The following is a 21,463-nucleotide window of genomic DNA, read 5'->3' as shown; positions in this document are numbered from 1 at the left end:
AAAGAACATTTTTATTTCTAATAAAATTATTAAATTATGTTCTTAATATATATTTTATATATTATTAAATTATTATTTTCTCTTTCAAAAAAATATTAATTTTTTGTTATAGTTTTGTTTTAAATTTATTCCATTTCCATTTTTATACTTCAAAAAAAATTCAAGTATAAAAATTTCCTTCAAAAATATAAAGTATAAAATTTTATTTTAAAACAAAAATTGTTACAAGAAAAAAAAAATCGTAACAAAGCATTGAAAACATACATCTCAACGTAATACATGATGAATTATGCTTAAAAGTGGTAAGCTCGAGTAGATGAATATATGAAAAATATGCTCGAGTAGTTTTTTTTTATTTGAAGAGTACTCGAGTAGTTGAGTTGTACTAATTAAATTGGAAGTATATAGGAACTGGAAACGTAGGAACAAAAAAATATAGAGGGAAAACATAGAAAACGTAATAAATGTGTGTTAATATATAAAGGGTAAAAGTGGGTTTTAATTAAAATGATAAGGGTAAAAATGGAAGAAAATATGATAAGCTATAAGCTCAAACGCTACTTCGAATAGCGTCTGAAAAATAGCTTATAAGCTCGTGAAATAAGCTATAAGCTCGTGGTGAAAAGACAGTACCAAACAGAGCTTTTTTGATCAAACGAGCTTATAAGCTATAAGCTCGTTTGATGGCTTTACCAAACAGACCCTAAATCCTCCACCTATTCATCTAACAAATCCTGAAATCATGAAAGATTGGTAATAAAAAGTTGTCCTTTTGAATTCATGAGAATGACCAGATGAAAGGAAAAATTGCTAAAAATATATGACAATGACTGAATAAAATTTCATTTTGCAAAATATCTGTTAAATCGTCTTAGACAATAATTGAATAAGATTCCAATTTGCAAAACTTCTGTTATATCAGGTGTTGTGAAGTTAATTAGAAAGATTAGTGATCCTCTCTGTCAGGAGTCGGCAAGAATAATACACATTTGCTGCTACAGAGAAAAGCACAAGGAAGAACAAAAAAGGTTGTATCTATCCAAATCAGAAAACTAGTAGCAGCATACCTAACCCGGTTATGGCCAAAGAATCGCCAAACCTCTACCAAATACAAAATTAGAATGCAAGATCTCAACCGGATTAATAGTTCGTGCACAAAACTATGACACTCTTCTCTTTTTAAACCCATCTAAATTCCCATCGAGCATGACAAGATCGTCTTCATCATCGATTACTTGCAATTTCTTGTGATGCCTTTCGTCATCAGCAGTGTTCGACTTATCAGAATCATCAGGAAGCTTTCTTTTCTTCACCGGAGAAATTATACCAACATCATCATCATTTTCAGATTTTTCTACTTCGGTTATTGGTGCGTCTGAGGTGTTCGCACCGTTACTAACAGATTTGTCTTCATTTTCAGCTGCTGCGACTGGTTGAGTCCATCCTGAGAGTACCATACCATCAGGTTCTTTCTCTTCATCAAATTCCTCTCTGAATTTAAAGTCACCAAGAAAAGAAAACAATTCAGAACAATGGGAAAAAATAAACATTAGGATTAAGAATGAATTGAAAAACAACCATAATTTAAGATGCAAGAGGGAAATGGGAGAGAAGAAACACTACAAACCTGTGCTTTATGTTAATGTTGCACTTCAATTCCTGTTGAAAATCCTCTACTGTAAGCATTGTACCACCAGTTACAGGAGAAGGAAGCTCAGCTAGGACCTGAACAGAATAGTTAAAATGGTTAAATAAAATGTAATCTCATTATCAAATCAAAAGACAAGAAACATACCTTTTCAAGGTTGGCATTATAAATTGCGACCATGTCATCCTCAATATCACCAGCTTCATAGAGGAGGTTTGAAGCGTTCATAACAAGTGGAAGGCTCATCCCAAGCTTAGCCTTGATGATCTTTTCGACAACATCCTTCAACTTTGAACGGTTTGTGTTTATTTCAAGCAATACAGGACTCTGTTTCCCACATATTTGAACATGGTGAGTATGAGCATATTAATTACATTGACTTTAAAGTACTAGGTGAGAAAGGAAGATTTGGCATACCTCAGAACAAACATAACATGATTTGTTAGGCTCAAATGGCTCCACTGGCATAAGCAGAGTGTTTCTTGCTGGATGTTCCAGACAATATGTCATTCTGCGACATGTCCAAATAAGATTAGAATAAAAGCATTAAGAGTAAAGTTAATAAACTTGTAAGCTAAGAACTCGTCAGAGAGGAAATCATCACAGGTAAACAACGTGAAAAACTTGACAACAATCAAAGAAAAAAATATATATATATTCACGAATACTTAGAACAGAATTTATTCCTGGGAAAATTCAAAAAAAAAAATGTTTGGTTAGCATTTTATAGTTTTAAGGAGCTTTATCAATCATTGAGTTTAACAGAAATCAACAGAATAAGAAAAGAGTATGGAAGTTACAGCCGTGGGAATTTCAAAGCAACTTCCACACCCATGGAAAAACATGATATATCCCTCCTACTTGTAGGAATAAACAGCGAGCAAAACATGGGCATGTTCCATTTGTTAGAATCAATAACAGACAGAAATATTATTTCAAGGCTTGAACCAAATACAGAATACTGTATTCCTAACAATTCTACAACCCGTGCAGCAGAAACATCATCAACTATTTGATAACATAAGATCAAGTATAAGTTGTTTCTAAAATCAAAAAGAGAATGAGGACAAACTTCTGCATAAACTGAAAATAACAAGCTTATGATAATAAACCATCTGGAGAATCTTATGAATCATGAATGTAAGCTGAAGACAGCTTATATCATTTTTTTTTTTAGACTCTTCCAGCTACTTAACTTGCCTATAAAATAAATCCAAATAACCCTTAAGTAAACAACTTCAATTATAATTTTATTTAGCTATGTTAACTATACTGCAATAGAGTGAACAATAACGATAATATTTTGATCATTCAAAACAAAATGCAAACAAACCGAAAGTAAATTCTTACATGTAACACTAGCAATATGATGATATTACAGAAATTGTTCCCACCACCAAAAAAGTTTGTTAGTATCTAGAAGGTAGTTTTTTCCTCAAGGTATATTGTTTGACACTTAACAATGCTTTCTACAACCCCAAACATACAGTAACACAGTCGCTTTTGTATCACTACATCCAATGCAAAACAGATAAGTTAGAGGAAGCGGAATCACATATACCTATAACTTTTAATGTCATTTTTCAGCACCTTGATTGCTTCAATGACAATCAAACCAGCAATAACAGCATTTGTTGTCGCCACAGCATGCACAATGTTACCAGCAATTCCTTTAGCTTCAAAAAGACTATGTAAAGGTATGCCAAATGAAGCAGCACGTATGTTTGCAGCTGCAGTAACAAATTCTACAGCCAACTGGTCATCTTTATCAAAGCTCAGATTGCCAATATCCTGCTCAAAAGATACATCAAAAGAAATAAAAGGTTCCAGTTAAGTTTCCAGATGGAGATATATGATTATTTTATATGCTCTCACATCAGTGTGAAATCAGACCAACCTTTTCTCTTTTTGTGAAAAATAGTCTCAATGCTTCGAGAAATACTCTAGAATTTTCTTTAAGACTCCAGATATCTTGCGGGTTCTTCATGCCCAAAGATGACATGGCAGAAACTGAAAATCCATCGCCACAAGCATTATCATTGTCCAGATCTCCATTCTGTTTATCCAATTCATCAGACAGGACATCCTTGCTGTATATAGGTTTAGGTCTATTTCGATTTTTCCATGTCTCTTCATTGGACAAAGCTAATTCAATATTATACCCAAATACGTGATCAAATATTTTCTTTCCATATTGACCGATGTCTTCATCTTTGCTATGTTCAAATATATCCTCTATGTTTTTTGATGAGCTGGCAGCATCGCTTGAGCGAACATTTAAATCATTGTCTTGATTTTTGTCGCCAAATAACTTAGAAAATAGTAGTTCTTTTGCCCACACAATACAGTGAACAAACTGCGACAACAAAGATAAGGCAAAAGCTTAGAACTCCCTACTCTGAAGTATAAATTGAATGCATAATTCATAAGTCTAGTTGATGTTCAATTTGAAAAGCAAAATACAATTGTTTGTGTAACAAACTTATCTACTTGTCTAAGATATAACTAATGAGTGCCTTCGGTAATAGGTTAGACTGTAACTGACTACCGGTATTCATGATTCACAAAGATATAACAAGGCATTATAAAGATTACATTCAAGGAAAATCCAAATGGCAATGCAATGCCTAAAATTTCTATGTATGAACTACGGTCCTATTGCCTCATATGTTCTATGATGAAAAAGTCATTCGGTGCATAAAGGAAAACCAACACATACCTTTGATGGGGTACTTGTGATAGTACAGACTGGATATGTCTTTGGAGCTGGTTTAGGCTGACACTCATAGCACTCTGTTCTTCCTTTGACATGAACTGTAACCTGTTTCCAATAAAAATTATTATCACTAACATTGAAAAAGCTGCAATCAGTATCTCATAACAATTAAGCATGCAAACATATATTGCAATTAAAATCATGTTGTAACCAAAAAAGCATGTGGGATCAATAATATATTTTAAAAGATAGTAACAAATAAGTTTCACAGACATGCTTGCCAAGGTGAGTAGACCGCCGGGGCCACAAAACTAGGAGGTAAAAATACAAATAAGAGATCTCAAATGAAAACATGAATAAGTCAATAGCATATAATATAATTACTATGGATTTAAGTCAAATAACTTTCAGAAAACTCATCATAGAAACAGTATGAAGAAGAGGTGTCCCCTGAAATTTTAGAGGATAAGCAGTGAATAGAGTTTAAGAGCTCAGGTGATAAAAAAAAAATTGAAGACATGAAGTATGTCAAAGGAAACATATTTTGTTTTCCCAATCAGAATATTGGCTATCTAGTCATAAAACATAAATCAGTGACTACTTACATTGATAACAGATTTTAACAAATAGGTTTATAATGACAATCAGATAATCAATGATTAAATTACCATTCAAAATTTACTTAATACTGCTAAACACAACCCCTATATGGAAATAGATATATCTTACCAAGAAAACAATAACTACACACACAGTAACACAATAACACAGTAAACTCAGTAACACAGTAACAATTATAATTTTATTAAGTTTAATTTAGCTATGTTAACTATACTGCAATATAGTGAATAAAAATTAAGAATTGAGGTGATAAATAAATTTTGAAGATTCAAGTATGTCAAAAAAGAAACATATTTTGGATTCCCACTCGTAAGATTGATTATCTAGACATCAGACATAAATCAGTGATTAATCACATTGATAACAAATTTTAGGTTTATAATGACAATCAGATAAACAATGATTAAATGAACAAAGATACGCTAAAGCAAATAAAAATAACCACCAAGCAGGAAAAAACACGATTCAGAATCTACGTGATACTGCTACAATGAAACTTCTAAATGAAATGAAATAATAACACACCAAGAAGCCAATAACTACAATTAAATTACCTGACCAAGGAACCCAGTAGTTCCACTTTCAACTAAAGGAACATCAGCTGCCAAGCACAAACGATTCACATGTCGCCGTGCATCTAGGTTGTCCAGCCCATTAAGAACAACATTAAATTGCTTAAAGAAGTCCACATTGAAATCAGGATCTTTGACATTTGCATGATATGATGTAATGTTTATCTTGGGCCTAAATTTTAAAACAGCATCCCTAGCAACCTGGTTGAAGACTTAATCAGATGGTTGTGAATCTGAAACCTATACAAGTAACTAGAATGTCGATGACATATTAACTTACTTTAGCCTTGGACTGCCCAACATGGGATTGTCGAAACAAAAACTGTCTGTTCAGGTTACTGACTTCTATAGTGTCCATGTCAATCTGCACATTGGGAATAAAAGAAGCATATTAATGTAATAAAGCGCATACATGGCTTAAAACCACATAGATAGTTCAAAAGAAAATCTTAAAATATAATAATATAAAAAAGGCAGTTTTTTAATTTATTCTGGACACAACTTCCACCAGCATTCACCAGATCTGCATCTCCCCCACAACCTTATCACCTTCACCCTCGGGTCAAAATGCATTTTTTAGATTCATTGAGTAAATGATGTACATGGTCTATAATATAGACCACATACATCATTTATTGAATGAATTTAAAATGTTGATTTTTGCTTATAATAGTGACCAGAGGGTGTAGAGTATTAACCAATGATTTAAAAACCAACCCGGACAATTCAAACGGTCGAACCGCGAACCAGCAACGTCTACGGTTTGGTTATTTGAACAGTTCAACCGTGGTTTTGTCCCAGTTCGAGCGAGTTAAAGTTGTTGAACCATGAACCAAAGGTCTTGGTTCGATGTCCGGTTCAGTTATTAAAACATTGGTACTAACCCCCAATAATAACAGGGCTAATATGTTCTTTTACAGTTATAAAAACACTGTCCACACTACAAACTACCCTTAATTAAAATGAGACTTATCTTACAACTTGAGTAACAAAAACTCAAGAATCCACAACCAAACGTGTAATAAATACCCTATTTTCATCATTGCCAACACCAATTACCAAAAAAAGCAAGTGAAGTCAACACACTGTAAACACCCAAACATTTTAACCTAAACACACAATTATTGTGAAAAAAATTGCTCAAACCTTACTAAAACAAAACACCTTAAAATCCAATACCAAAAAACTCTCCCGAATTAAAACAAACAATAGAGTATCAGATCAGAACTAACTAACCACAAATCTGATCAAAGGGGAAATTAATCAAAATACTATATAACCAGTACAACAATTTTTTAATTAAAATACAAAGTAAATAACAAATTTAATCACTCCAATTCAATAACTTTCTAAGTTCACAACCAACACTCACACACTTAACAATTCACTCACGAAAAAAAACTAAGAAATTCAAAAACCAAAACGGAAACGCAAAATTATCGAAATACCCATTTGACAAAACCCATAAAGTTCAAAACTTTACTAAAAATCTGAAAACCCGAAGTACAGAAAACCCTAAAAGAACCGAAATTCAAAATTTCAAAAAAAAAAATGAAAATAAAAACCCTAAAAAAACAAGAAGGAAGTAACTAACGATGTGTATTTCAGAGAAGCCAGAGAGAGCGAGAGTTTTGAGAAGCTCGCAACCAATTCCACCAGCACCAACCATGAGAACTTTTGCATCCTGAAAAAAACCCAAAACGACATTAGAAACATGCAAAACGACGAAAGTGAATAAGAAGAAGAAGAAGAAGAAGAAAAAAGAGTAAAAATTACTTTGATAATGGAAGAAGCCATTGAAATTGAGGGTTGAGTGAGAAGAAGTTGAAGGAGAAAAAGAATCGTTGAAAAATTTATGAGAGAGAAAGAGGGAACAAATTGAGAGAAAAAATTGCGTTTTTGTTTATTTATTTATTGTTCAAAAATGAAATTAAATAAATAAAAAATGGTTTTTCAGAGAATCGAACCGTTGATGTGAGGGTGGGAGGATCTAAAGGGTTGTTAGGAGTGAGCGCCAAAAACAAAAATACTCAGCTACTTCTTTCTTTCAAGTTTGGTTCACTTTTTAAGCACATCGAAGTGCAATTTGGTTCGATTTTGAGACTAATTATTATATGAACCATCCAAACCAATGTGTTTTGTATTGATTCGGTTTTATGCAAAAAAAAGTACGCAAATGAAAGTACTATTAATGTTTAAGTTTCATGTTCCAATAAGGGAATATGACAAGTTACATACAATTTTCTATGTGAGAATTGTAGTGATTTGCTGCAAGATTTAATATTTTTACATTGATACATTTAGTTTTTGAGTTTAATTATGGTGGGTTGACAGTCCAAAATAATTTTGCTCATACGATCAATCAAAATATTTTGAATTGCCACGTCAGTTAAAAACAAAACAATAATTTAATTGACGTGGCAATTTAAAATGTTTTGATTGATCGTGTGTACAAAATTGTTTTGGACTGTCAACCCACTACCATTAAACTCTTAGTTTTTATGTATTATAAAATATCGCTAATTTTTTCCACATTTAATATTTAATGAATTTTGTCATTCAATAAATTGATAGAAAAAAAACATAAGATAATAAATAAATTATGCATAAGAAACAGGTCATGCTTTGGTTAACATTAACATTTGCATTGCATCAAAATAAGAGTACATATCAAGTATAAACCGCTTATTTTACCATTAGCATGTCGCATTAAACGGAATAAAAAAAAATCATATCATGATGAATATTGTGTTGGATTGGGATTGAGTCTCTTATGTTGCGGTTCAATTTGGTTTGGTTCAGTTGTTAAAATCAAAACCACAAATCGAACTATGTGGTTGAGTCGAAAATGGTCCGAACTCATCCGAACCAAACGTGTGTTTCGATTAAGTCGACATTTACGGTTTTGGTTTGGGTTGTTTCATTATGCAATTTTCTATTGAGTTGGTTTGGTTTTGAACACTCCTAGTTTTTAGTAAACAGAATATTGAAATCAATTAAGAGTAATGATACTTGTATAACCATTTTGTGATAACATTCTTTTTCTCTCTTCTTATTGGTCAAAAATAATAGAGAGAAGAAAAAAGTAGAACACGGTATGAGTATGAAAGAGATAGTTGACATAAAATGGCTGTAAAATATCATTTCTTAAATAGAAAAACATTCTAATAAAAAGAACAAAGAGATATGGGGATAAAATATCACCTTGTCAAATGCCTCTTCCTAGGTGAACTCCTAAAAAGCTTCACCTTTCTAGAGAAATTTAAGTTTTTATATTAAAATACAACACCAAACAATGTCAACAAGCCTTTGAGAAATTTCAATGTTGTTGAAAGTTTCTTTGATGAAATCACAACTACTCGTGTCATAAGTTTTTTCGAGATCTATTTTATAGTCATTTGCAACACCCTCGAACCCTAATAAAATGTTAAATAATAATTCAACAGATAATCACAAATGTTCAAGATGTTACTTCATCATTAATCCAAAATAGTCATAAATCTTCATAATCATAAAACAATATAAATTGATCGTTTTAACATCTCAAATACATCACCTATGAGAACTCATGGGTTTCTCAAAAACATAAATCCAAAGACAAAATAAATAAATCCACAACACCTAATCAGAGCACGACAACTAAGACTCCAAAAGCATAAGCAAGGAATGAGGATAATCATCACACCGTCCTCGGGAATTCACGTCGATCAAGCATCTTCAACTTGCACGTCTACACGACAAGTGATGTAGGTGACCAAACAACCATTGGAGGGTAAGATATGCATTCAACATAAAAAATATATGAACTTAAGCATAACATTTAGGAATTTAAAACATCACATATGAATATACATATTCATTTCCTAAATTATCATCATTATATTCATTATTATTCAATCAACAAACATATTAATTATCACATTATCAACACAAGATATAACAAGTATTCGCTTTATCACTTTATCACCAAATCAAACATATATCTTCAGAACATTCTTCACTTGGAATAATACATTTTTTGCAACCTTGCGCATCAAGCAACAAAGCAAATGCACATGGGTTGTTTTGGAACGTACAAACAACAGCTGTTTGTTTATGTATATTTCAAGTGAGCTTCAAAAACTCCAGCCATATATAAATATAGCAACATATCAATGCAATTGGCAAGAGCTTACAATACAAAAGAATTCAATCTCTCTCACGTGAATATTTTTCATAATTCATATTCAATGTCTTTCAATATGAATATTTTTTCTGGTTCCTTTATTACTTTCCTCAAATCAATCGGCTTTTCTAAAAGGTAGGAATTTGGTGGATGGAGTGGTGGTCATAAATGAGATTGTGTATTTTGCTAAGAAATTTAAGAAGGAGTGTTTGATTCTTAAAGTTGATTTCGAAAAAGCTTACGACTCAGTGGATTGGGGGTTCTTGGTGTATATGATGAAGAGAGTGGGATTGTGTCCAAAATGGATAGCTTGGATGAAGGCTTGTGTGTGTGGGGGGAGCATGTCGATTCTTGTGAATGGAAGTCCTACGGAAGAAATTAACATTTATAGAGGCCTTAAACAAGGTGATCCTTTAGCTCCCTTTCTCTTTCTTTTGGTTGCTGAAGGTTTTAGTGGTTTGATGAGGAATGTTACTCGCTTAAATTTGTTCCAAGGATTCAAGATGAAGGATGAAGGGAAGGAGTACACTCATCTTCAATATGTGGATGACACGATTTGTATAGGAAAGGCAACGATGGAGAATCTTTGGACCTTAAAGGCTTTGTTGAGAGGTTTCGAAATGGCTTCGGGTTTGAAGGTTAATTTTCATAAAAGTTGCTTGGTGGGTATTAATGTGGATCCGACATTTATGAGATGGCGTGCAACTTTTTGAATTGTAGTCAAGGTAGTCTTCCGTTCCGATATTTGGGGTTGTCGGTGGGAGCTAATCCGGGGAGAGTTTCAACTTGGGATTCTCTTTTGGAACATTTAACTAGGAGGTTGAATTCTTGGGGAAATAAGTATATTAGTCTTGGAGGGAGAATTTTCCTATTAAATTCCATTTTGAATGCAATTCCTATTTTTCATCTTTTGTTCTTCAAAATGCTGGTTAAAGTGTGGAAGAAGATTGTTAGAATCCAAAGGGAGCTTCTTTGGGGAGGTGTTGAGGGAGGGAGGAAAATTAGTTGGGTTAAATGGAGTTTGGTGTGTCAACCGAAGGAACATGGGGGACTAGGGGTGAAGGATGTGTGTTTGATGAATGTTAGTTTGTTAGCCAAGTGGAGGTGGAGGTTGTTGGTGGGGGAGAATATGCTTTGTAAGGATGTGTTAGAGGAAAGGTATGGAAGGAGGGTTTGTGCAAAGTTGGAAGGTGGTTAGGAGGTTTGTCCAAATAGTGCTTCCAAGTGGTGCAATGATTTGGTGTATTTAGATAAAGGGGGGAGGAAGAGTGGTTCAATGTTGAGATTGAGAGGAAAGTGGGGAATGGGGTGACCACTAGTTTTTGAAGGGAGGCGTGAAGGGGAGGTACTTCTTTTATGGTCAAATATAATAGACTTTTCACTATTTCTATCCAACAAGAGGCAAGGGTTAAGGAGATGCTGGTGGGTCATGTAAATGGAGGGAGTTGGGACTTTAGGTGAAGACGACGTTTATTCGTGTGGTAGGAAACTCTCCTTACTAATTTGATGGCCAATTTGGAGGGGTTTGTGTGGACAAATATGGTGGATAATTGGAGTTGGAAATTGGGGGAAGTGGAGACATTCTCAGTTTTAAGGGGTTTTTGTTTGAGCCGGTGTTTATGTGGCAACCGATTTTCCTTTGTTTGTATTTTTTTTTCCACCCGAGCTTATTATTGCTTCTTGCACGGGCTTGTTGGCTAATAATATTTTGCCGTTTCAAAAAAAAAAACACCTTTTATTTATTTCAGTCATATATTCCAGAATTCTCTGGTCCTTTTATTTACTTTATTTTAAATATACAATCCAGAATTCTCTGGTCTTTTTATTTATTTATTAATTAACAAATTTTTTTATTTGTTTAACTTTTACCAAGAACTTTCTTGAGTATATAAACTTATTTAAGTTTGAGGAATAATTTTTAAAATGGTCACAATTCAAACCCCTTTTCTTGTGAAGTTCAAAATTCTAACATCAAAGTCCCAATTTTTTCTCTAAAATTTCATCTAGTATTTGTTACCTAAATACTCAAATTAAGAGTGTCAATTTAAAATTAGCGGTGTTCGGGATTCGAACCCCAAACCTTACATATATTATGCATTATATCTGCCAACTGAGCTAAACTCCCTGAATACTTAATAAATAAGAGATGAATGCACACTTTTTTGTTTTGTTTGAGTTTAATAAATGAATATATGAATAAACTATCTAAAAGTAATTATTAATTATTATTATTAATTTATTATTATTGAATGAAGAGTGAAGCTGTATGTTATTCACTCAAAAAAAGAAAAAACACAACAAAATCGCAAACCTGAAGAAAGAGAATGAAGCAAGAAACGGCAACACCAGAATCGCAAATCGCAAGCAGGAAGAGAAGTAAGTAATTGATTTGTGTAAAAAAGATAAGATTCAGATTCCTTCTTCCCCTGTTCAAATTTCTGAATTTTCAAGTCTGAATTTCTCAAATTAAGGCATTGTTGTTGTTGTATTTCATTTTTTTCTTTCTTGAAATGATTATGTTTGACCCTGTTTTTATCAACACCTTATTTGCAGTTTATAGCACAAGCGCTTGATAAGCGCTTATGTATATGCTTACACAACTTTTTTTTTTTTTTTATTTTTTTAGCAAATGATAAAATGAAGTTACATTGTTTTTGTTTACTCCCTCCGGTCTCAATTATAAGTAATATTTCACTTTTTAGGTCATTGATTAACCGATACATTAGTTATTCAATTAATCTACATTTTTATTGCTTATAATTGGGACTGGTGGGAGTATGCTATAAGCTGTTTTCATAAGTTATCTCAGAAAAATTATGAATATAAACTGGAAAAAGCTTATGAAAATGTCATAATTTGTTTTCAAAAGTTCTCCCAAACAACCTCAAAACTTATGCCAATAGATAAACTCAAGTAAGCCAATCCAAACAGGCCTTTTATATTATTATCATCATGTTATACGGTCTATGTTTTGGTCAGAAAAATTGGCTATATGTAGTTACGTGTTAATTGTATTCGTAACCCATTTTTTTGGAGATGTGTTGGGAACCCTTTTTGTTACTGCCTGACCTTTCAGTCCACTCCTTTATACATGCACGACGTTTCGCTGGTTGGAGGTAGTGGTAATGTGCCTCCAATGACAAAATGACTCAAGTCCGTTTCAGGTGAACCGAGGGGTTTTCACTTTCTTGGCTGAGAAGTGAAAGAACATGCACGAAGCAATCCACTTGTTTAGACGGAGGGTTTTAGAGGGAAAGCGGGAACTGAATGACAGGATAATTTTTTTATTATAAACAAATATGTATTCACTAATTTAAAAAATTTAGAATTAAAGGAAAAAAAAATGACATTGAAATTCCTCCAGTTCTTGAATTGGAGGGGGAGGGGCTGAGAATCCTGTGTTATGAAATGATGGCTTTGGGTTTATACCACTTTGATTTGATTCTGTGGGGACCTAATTGTTCTGATATCCTGACCTTCCTGCTAAAAACACAAAAATTCAAACCCCTTTTTTTTTATTTATTTATTGAAACATTTATTTGGATTGACGATCTGCTGAATGGAGTTGAAAACCGGTATTGTCTTTGGTAGCATCATGTTTAAGTGTAAGTCCAATTGAATTATATAAGCCTTTAGAATATTTTCTCGTCTGTACTTGTAATTAGGTTCCTTAGGATGAATGCACAGATGCACATGTTGGAACATGTGGAGTTGCACAATATTCCCATTCAATATATAACACTTGAAAGTTGCTCAAAAACAAAAAAAAAAATATAACACTTGAAAGAGTTGCCTTTAGTTTATAAGTATAGTTTATGTCACCTATTAATGGATTTCTAATTGTTTAGTTTTTTAGTTTATCTGAAGCAAAATGGCCTTAATGGGCATTTGTATCATGTCAATTCTAATCCATTTCATTTTCTCCAGGAATTTCATCTGAGGAAGGATGCAAAAAACTTAAGTTATCAAGTGATGGTTTGCCATGTTCAGTACAAGCTAAGGTTGTTGATTACAGTAATCCGTATGCAATCACAGAAGTTTTAAATAGTTTAGAGGGTGGAGAATATGGTAGTGTGACAAAGGATATTGATGCCCTTATAACCCGAAAAATGCAAGTATTAGGCCCCTACTTTGCTAAATATCCTACCCTTATTGATCGATTCTTGAAAGTGGTGACAGTTCAGGATGAAAAAAGCCACCACTCAGATCAAAATGTCATAGATTTGGATGAGGGACAAATTCAAAGGGATGTTGCGGCACCAAAAAGAGAAAAGGATGTTCCTGCAGCACAATGCCCTGTTGTTATAATTGATTCAGACGAGGAGGATGATAGGGATCAGAAGTCTTTTCATGCGTACCATGAAGTTGTTTTGCCAAAACGGCAGTCTCCTGCATTAAAAATGATTGTAAGCTTTGCCCTGCTTTTATTTTTGGAATATATAATTTTTTGGAATGTGCCTTGCCCTGCTTTTGTAATCCTTAAAAATATGCCTTTATTTGGGTTGTATATCCCTTCTGGGGTCATTTGACTGAACTAACGTATTTCATTTTATCATGTGTGGCACAAGATTTTTTTAAATTCACAATTGACCCGTCTTGAATTTTTATCTTTTTCTTGATTGTTTTTTTTCTTAACCTAAACCTTGCACCTTTTGTCTAAGTGTCCCAGTTCCAAAATCATCTGCTGTTTTGCTAAACTTGAATCTTCCATTACAATATACAATTTCTGGTACCTTGTTGCTTTGTATTATGTAAATTATAAAGTTGAAAATGAAAAATAAAATAATAGATGTTTGGATTTATATTTATTTAAATGCAATGTTATTTCCACTTTCCTTTTTTTTCTTTACTCCTATGATGCTGATAGAACCCTGAGTTCCTGTACATGTGTTGGCCCAATTGTTGGGCCCAATCCACACAAGCACAGCTTCTAGAAGCCTGTAGAAGCTGTGGAAATACAAACAGTTATAATAATTATTGGAATTTAGGCAGAAGTGCAGTTACTAAAGAGAAGGAAGCCTAGAGGGTTAGTCATTAAGAAGAGATTTTCAGTTATAAAAGAGGGGGGAGTCTAGAGGTAAGGCATTCAGAAAGTTGCTAAGAGTTGTTTAGGAGAGAAGTTCTCTCTGGTCTAGGAGCTTAGCTCTGGTAGGAGTTCTCTGAACTCTGGTTAATCCTTTCAATTTTCTGTTTTTCATCTTTTTAAGAGCTTTGAGCTCAGTATTATCCAGTTAAATAAATACAGTGTTACTTTCAAATTTCGGGGTTCTATCAGATGCTATGGAACATGCCATAGTTGTTGAAAGACGAACAATATACAAGGTTTCCATTTAATTTTCAGAACATATTGATGAACTTTTTCCATAGGGATCGTTAGATGCTCATAAAAGTAGATTCCTTTGTAAGATTTTGTGTATTAGGATTAAAATTCATAGCTGCTTTTCTTGAGAAGATTCATGTCTTTCTTTTACAATGCAATTTGTTTCATTGACACAGAGCATTAAGGTATTTTTTTATTTTTCATTCTATCTAGCAGACCCCACGTAGTGGGATAAGGCTTTGTTATTGTTCTTGTATCTACCCGACCCCAGAATGGGAAAAGGAATATTATTATTGTTGTTTCACTAACATCCTTTCCTATTCTCTGTGCAACAATTCTTTACAGGGATATCATCCTCCCAATGCTTACAATGGAGAAAGTTCAGATCTAAAATTTGAAACAAGTCTGCCTCTTAATGCATACTATGGAGAAAGTGCGGATAAAAAAATTGAAAAAAAACTGCCTCCTAAAGATAACCCAAGGAAAGATAAAGGTGTTTATCTTGGTGTACAAGAGGAAGAAGATAATGCGGTTGATGCTGAAGATGACGGGCTAGAAGATATTTGGAGGGAGATGTCAATGGCAATAGAAACTTCTAAAGTGCGGTTACATTTTTTGATTTGACTTTTCAATTATACTATCTTTGTCAAGTAGATTTTCCCCCTACTCGTTTGGGTCATTGTTTCATAATATGTCATCTGCAGTACTTCGTTAATAGTTATCTTTTAAGGATTCTGAGAAAACTCATCTTCCTTGTGAAGATAGGGGGGAAATGGAAAAATGGACTATTTTGTGGGGGTATGAATTGATATATAAAGAATTGTGACACTGATTCCATCTTTCGATGGGGTTGTTACTAATTAACGTGAATATCTTTTGATTTATAAAGCGGACTACTTAATTTTGTTAGTGTTCACTGAAAATGGTCTGTATTTCTATAAGCTGTATTAGTATAGGGTATATGTAGGTATATATATGCTGGTGATCATATTGTAGTTAATATAATGCATGTTGCATGTGATTTTATGTCTTGCAATCTTCTGTATTATGATGTTTGATTATTTTGCTCTTTCATTCAGCCTTTCTTTCTCCCTGTTATGCTTGTTATATGCATGTTAATTGTAAAGCTTCTGTCAAATTTTACATTGTTAGTAAGCTTTTGTTCTCTGCTCAAGAAATTAACTTGTATACATATCTTGGTAATTTAACTCTAAGAGCATTTGGAGTGTTGTTTCTATCACTAAAACCTGAGATATGTGAATTTGCATTTGCTGTTCTTTGCTTTTTTATCATTGTTCTCTATCTTATTGATCATTTATATTAAACTTTGAATTTTACTCATCATAGTATCTTTTAGAGTTCTTTTGGGATTAATTTAGTTTAATTGCACTCCTACTAGGATGTTTCTGCAGATCCTCCGCCCGAAGAAGAAGAAGAAGAGGAAGAAGATGCTGACTGCGATCATTCTTTTGTTCTAAAAGACGATCTTGGATATGTTTGTCGTGTTTGTGGGGTTATTGATAGAGGAATTGAAACCATATTTGAGTTTCAATACAAGGTTAGACACTTGGCTATGCACGGATGCTTTTTTGGTCATAAATCTTCTAAGAACATCGCAAATGCATGAGTTGAGTTTTAAAGCATGTGTCTTAAAGTTAGATGCATAGTTTGTCTATGCATGAATGTTTTTTTGGTCATAAATCTTCTAAGAACATCGCAAATGCATGAGTTGAGTTTTAAAGTATGTGTCTTAAAATTAGATGCATAGGTTGAATATTTCAACAAGGCATAATAATATGAAGAGTGAAACAGTTAGAATTTAGATACTTGTTGTGTTAAATAATCTCCTCTGCTGTGGGAAAAGTGGTGGTTTTATCTGATTTGATTCAATTTTGTTAAACATTCAGGAACCTCTTACCCAACCAAAATAATATTATAGCACATTAGGACATATTATGGCATGGGTTCAATTGCTTTGAAAAGCAGTTTCTTCATAATTCTCGTTATATATGTTCTGGACTAATATTTGTGATACTTGTAGTTGGGGCTAGCAAATGTGTACAACTGATTTATTGTTGTTATTTATTACCGTATCAATTTTGTTGAAGGTTAAAAGGAGCACCAGGACTTATATGTCTGATTCGTCGAAAGACAAAGGAAAAGTTGATGCGTTTGGAGTGAAGATTGCTGAAGAAGATTTCTTGGTAACTGACATATCAGCCCATCCCCGGCATGCAAATCAAATGAAACCGCACCAAGTTGAAGGATTCAACTTTCTCGTCAGAAACTTGGTGGGAGACCATCCCGGGGGATGCATCCTGGCTCATGCTCCAGGATCGGGAAAGACTTTCATGATTATCAGTTTCATGCAAAGTTTTCTAGGAAAGTATCCCAATGCTCGACCTCTAGTGGTGCTTCCCAAGGGAATATTGTCGACTTGGAAGAAAGAGTTTCAAACGTGGCAAGTGGAAGATATACCGCTCTATGATCTATACACTGTGAAGGCTGACAGCAGATCTCAGCAACTGGAGGTGTTAAAACAATGGATGAATAACAAAAGTATTCTTTTCTTAGGATACAAACAGTTCTCCTCCATTGTGTGTGATAATAGTAATAACAATGCATCAATATCATGCCAAGAGATATTGCTTAAAGTTCCCTCGATTCTCATTTTAGATGAGGGACACACTCCAAGAAATGAGAATACAGATATGGTACAGTCTCTTGCCAAAGTACAAACTCCTAGGAAAGTTGTATTGTCTGGAACTCTTTATCAAAATCATGTTAGGGAGGTTTTCAATGTTCTCAATCTTGTGAGGCCGAAGTTTCTAAAGATGGAAACATCTAAGCCTATCGTCCGACGCATTCAGGCTAGGGTCCATATACCTAGCGTGAAACGCTTTGACGATTTGGTTGAGAATACATTACAGAAGGACCCAGATTTTAAAAGGAAAGTTGCTGTAATTCATGATTTGCGTGAGATGACCAGTAAAGTTCTTCACTACTACAAAGGCGATTTTCTTGACGAGCTTCCTGGCCTGGTAGATTTCACTGTGGTGCTCAAACTTACGCCCAGGCAGAAGATTGAAGTTGAGAAAGCAAAGAAGATGTATATTAGAAAGTTCAAATTTTCTTCTGTAGGCAGTGCAGTGTATCTGCACCCAAAGTTGAAGCCAATTGCAGAGAAATGTGATGAAAATTCCATATCTGATCATATCATGGATGATTTTATAGCAGACCTTGATATGAGAGATGGAGTCAAATCAAAGTTCTTTCGCAATATGCTGAACCTATGTGAATCAGCCGGGGAAAAACTTCTGGTGTTCAGTCAATATCTATTGCCTTTGAAATATTTGGAAAGGTTAGCCATGAAGTGGAAGGGTTGGAGTCTCGGAAAAGAAATCTTCGTGATTTCAGGAGAATCTTCCGCTGAACAAAGAGAGTTTTCAATGGAGAAGTTTAACAATTCACCCGAGGCAAAAATATTTTTTGGCTCAATCAAAGCATGTGGTGAAGGGATTTCATTGGTTGGGGCATCCCGTGTCATCATCTTGGATGTTCATCTCAACCCATCTGTTACTCGTCAAGCTATTGGTCGTGCTTTTCGGCCAGGACAGAAAAAGAAAGTCTTTGTGTATCGTTTGATAGCTGCTGATTCTCCAGAAGAGGAAGATCACCATACTTGTTTCAAGAAGGAGTTAATCTCAAAAATGTGGTTTGAATGGAATGAATATTGTGGTGACCGTGCATTTGAAGTTGAAACACTTGATGTGAAAGAATGTGGTGATCTATTTCTAGAGAGCCCGTTGTTAGGGGAAGACGTAAAAGCTCTGTATAAAAGGTTAGACCACTTTTACTTACCTTTTTGCATATCATACGAAAATATGACATTTATATTTTCCTAATTCTTGTTTTATTTGTATTTGTCAGGTAACATGTGGGCATTCAAACAAGCTAAATTCAATATCAAATAGAGATGGAATATTTAAAGGTAGATGTGACAAAGTTTAGTCCTTGCAGTTTTTAGTTCTAGGTTCTCATATATCCTGTTCTGGTAGTTGTCTACTAATGGTCCGAGCGGTGAAGTTTACCTTACCGGAATGTTACTCAACAGGATTGATTACTTTTTCTTTGTCTAGGAGTTCCGGAAAAGACTATGCTCTTAGCTGACTTATTCATAAGTCTTCCGAAGGAACACTAATGACAGTCAATCAGAGTGTGGCAGTCACAACTTACATTGAACTGTTATAGCTTTTTATTTAGATTAAGACCAATGTAGAGAGTTGCGAACTGAATTAGTTGTCTGTCTTTAGTCACAACACAACATACAGTGAACTGTTTAGGGATTGGGATGGAGACATGTAGAGTGAACTGTTTTAATTTTCTGAACTTGTTTGTGTTGCAGAAATCCTCTGCTCTAACATTGCTATTGCTTCAACTGTTCAGAAAAATGTTTGTGTATGTATGGTTGGTTAAGGTTGCCTTTCTTCAGAAAGTTATAAGAAAAGCCTACTACTTTCTTGGTTCTGATTTCAGCTTGATGACCAAAACATAAATAAAACTTATTTTTTCTATAGCAATTTTACAAGAGCTGTCAAAACGGATTACCAAACCTGTTTCGGGCAGGTCCTAACTGGTTCGTGTTATCAGGCTGGGCTTAAAAATCCTAGTTCAATATGGGCTCTAAAATTAGATAATTTCTTTTCAACCCTACTCATCTCTTGCTCGCATTCCAAATTTTTCATTTTACCCTCGTTTGGATTATATAATTTGAAGCATTTTATACTATTTCACATTATATAATCCAAATCATCTAAAAACTCAAAAATCCATGTGTTTTGCCATTAAATTATTGTATGTAATTCCTGTTTCAAAACCTTTCGGGTTATATAATCCGAAAAGCAAACTAAACTTTTCAAATTATATAATCTGAAACATGTTGAACCCCCTATTAGACCAGGTTTTAACCATAATGGTGGTCATAATATTGAAACATTTTGTATATAATTCGACGAAGTAAAATATGTGTTTGAATTATATAAATCAATTAATTATCAGCATGGAAACATTACCTATTTGTACAAAAAGCGTACTCATTTGTAAATCTAAGCTGATTTTGAAACACACCAATCCAACGTAACAAGTTAAAATTCTTTCCACTCGCATACACTTTTAAATAAATGAAACTGAAATATTTTCTCAACTGAAAATAAATTCAACAAAGCAGAGAAATTGAACATGGCACAACACTTATTCACGTTATCACACACAATCAAGTTCAAATCACACAGCGAAAAATACTTGTGGGCATATATTTAGGCCACAAAAAATCAAATTTTTTTAAGGGACAAAAAATCAAACCTGGTCACCAAATTTCTCATTAAATATACTGGTTTTTATATTCAAAACATTTTTCCAACAAAAATTTCACTCCATAACTTTAAAAGATATAATGAGAACAAATGATCATTAATTTATATATAAGATTAAAATGCATTGATAGCATGTAAGTCAAAAGACTTATACCAAATCTCAACCCTTAATTTTAATCGATGTTACGATTTAAAATTATATCAATAAAAGAAACTAATAAAACACGTTGCAGTTGATCCGAGATCCCGTTCGAAAATTTCTTGTATCAACGAAAAGCCTTACAATCTCATAACTGGAACCACTAATTGCCTGATAATATAAAACATCGATAATCAAGCAAACCTCAATTTTGTATTGAAGATTCTACACCACTAGTTTTTATGTGAGATTTAGGCCAACACCCCTTAAAGTTTGTTTGTGAGTTTGGAGGGAAGAGAGGGGAGGAGTTTGAAAAAAAGGATGGAGCAAGTGCAAGAAATATAGATGACATTGAGAGGGGAAGACTTTGGAGTTTCATTTTTCTTCCTAATACAAAACCCTCCTCGTTTGGGTGAATTAAAAAAATTATATTGGAAGGTTTATATGAATTCTTCAAATTTAATATATTTAGTTATAATATTTTTAAAAGAAAAAAATATATTAATCATAAGCATTAACTTATCATTCTCTAAAATTTACACTTTCAAAAATATGTATAAGATTTTACTATTTCCTCTATATTTTCAAACCCTCAAAGCCCTCAATTCCCCTCTACTTCAAACTTCCAAACAAAGCATAAAGTACCAAACTCTCGAATGAGATCGAATGGGATGTGTTTTTGTTTATTTTATTGTTGATATAATTTGAACCGAAAGATCAATTAAGATTAAGGATTGAAATTTAGTGTGAGTCATTTGAATTACACTTGGTGTCAATGTATTCTAACTAACTAGTTACAATCACAAACCTGTGTGTGCGCGCGCGCACATACGTAAATACATATTTTTTAAATTTTGATGGCATTCGAGGTTTGTTGAAAAATTAAACAGCGGCTATATCTTGCTCGTTT

General features: G+C 33.5%; 2 protein-coding genes across 3 annotated transcripts; one reads left to right on the top strand and one right to left on the bottom strand.

Moving 5' to 3' along the window:
- Window positions 1–859: 859 nt before the first annotated feature.
- On the bottom strand, window positions 860–7,463 carry LOC25501072 (SUMO-activating enzyme subunit 2). The gene is made up of 11 exons (XM_013589621.3): window positions 7,334–7,463; window positions 7,152–7,241; window positions 5,838–5,921; window positions 5,540–5,758; window positions 4,368–4,469; window positions 3,546–4,004; window positions 3,210–3,439; window positions 2,066–2,159; window positions 1,796–1,975; window positions 1,628–1,725; window positions 860–1,491 (listed from the first exon to the last, which is right to left on the bottom strand). Exons 1-11 carry the CDS (start codon window positions 7,352–7,354, stop codon window positions 1,161–1,163), a joined length of 1,908 nt encoding a protein of 635 aa, XP_013445075.1. The 5' UTR covers window positions 7,355–7,463; the 3' UTR covers window positions 860–1,160.
- A 4,503-nt stretch (window positions 7,464–11,966) lies between these two features.
- On the top strand, window positions 11,967–19,577 carry LOC25501071 (protein CHROMATIN REMODELING 35). 2 transcript variants are annotated; one of them, XR_005643408.1, is made up of 7 exons: window positions 11,967–12,098; window positions 13,650–14,128; window positions 15,388–15,642; window positions 16,442–16,600; window positions 17,151–18,883; window positions 18,973–19,033; window positions 19,182–19,577. XR_005643408.1 is itself a non-coding variant. In XM_024772654.2 (6 exons), exons 1-6 carry the CDS (start codon window positions 12,047–12,049, stop codon window positions 18,974–18,976), a joined length of 2,682 nt encoding a protein of 893 aa, XP_024628422.1. In that variant the 5' UTR covers window positions 11,967–12,046; the 3' UTR covers window positions 18,977–19,577. The 2 variants fall into 2 exon arrangements, 1 of the variants encoding a protein (XP_024628422.1); XM_024772654.2 differs by having other exon boundaries at window positions 18,973–19,577.
- The last annotated feature ends 1,886 nt before the right edge of the window (window positions 19,578–21,463 follow it).

This window comes from Medicago truncatula, chromosome 8 (assembly GCF_003473485.1).
Source record: "Medicago truncatula cultivar Jemalong A17 chromosome 8, MtrunA17r5.0-ANR, whole genome shotgun sequence".
Classification (NCBI taxonomy): domain Eukaryota; kingdom Viridiplantae; phylum Streptophyta; class Magnoliopsida; order Fabales; family Fabaceae; genus Medicago; species Medicago truncatula.
This window is presented reverse-complemented; position numbering and strand designations above follow the sequence as displayed.

Excerpts from the sequence above, each read along its gene's own strand:
- LOC25501072 (XM_013589621.3), bottom strand. The coding sequence starts at position 7,354 with ATGGCTTCTTCCATTATCAAA. Across the intron at positions 3,440-3,545 it reads TTTTCACAAAAAGAGAAAAG|GATATTGGCAATCTGAGCTT; the intron begins GTTGGTCTGATT and ends TCTTTTGAGCAG. Across the intron at positions 2,160-3,209 it reads AATGACATTAAAAGTTATAG|AATGACATATTGTCTGGAAC; the intron begins GTATATGTGATT and ends GACATGTCGCAG.
- LOC25501071 (XM_024772654.2), top strand. The coding sequence starts at position 12,047 with ATGAAGCAAGAAACGGCAACACCAGAATCGCAAATCGCAAGCAGGAAG. Across the intron at positions 14,129-15,387 it reads CTCCTGCATTAAAAATGATT|GGATATCATCCTCCCAATGC; the intron begins GTAAGCTTTGCC and ends AATTCTTTACAG. Across the intron at positions 15,643-16,441 it reads TGGCAATAGAAACTTCTAAA|GATGTTTCTGCAGATCCTCC; the intron begins GTGCGGTTACAT and ends CACTCCTACTAG.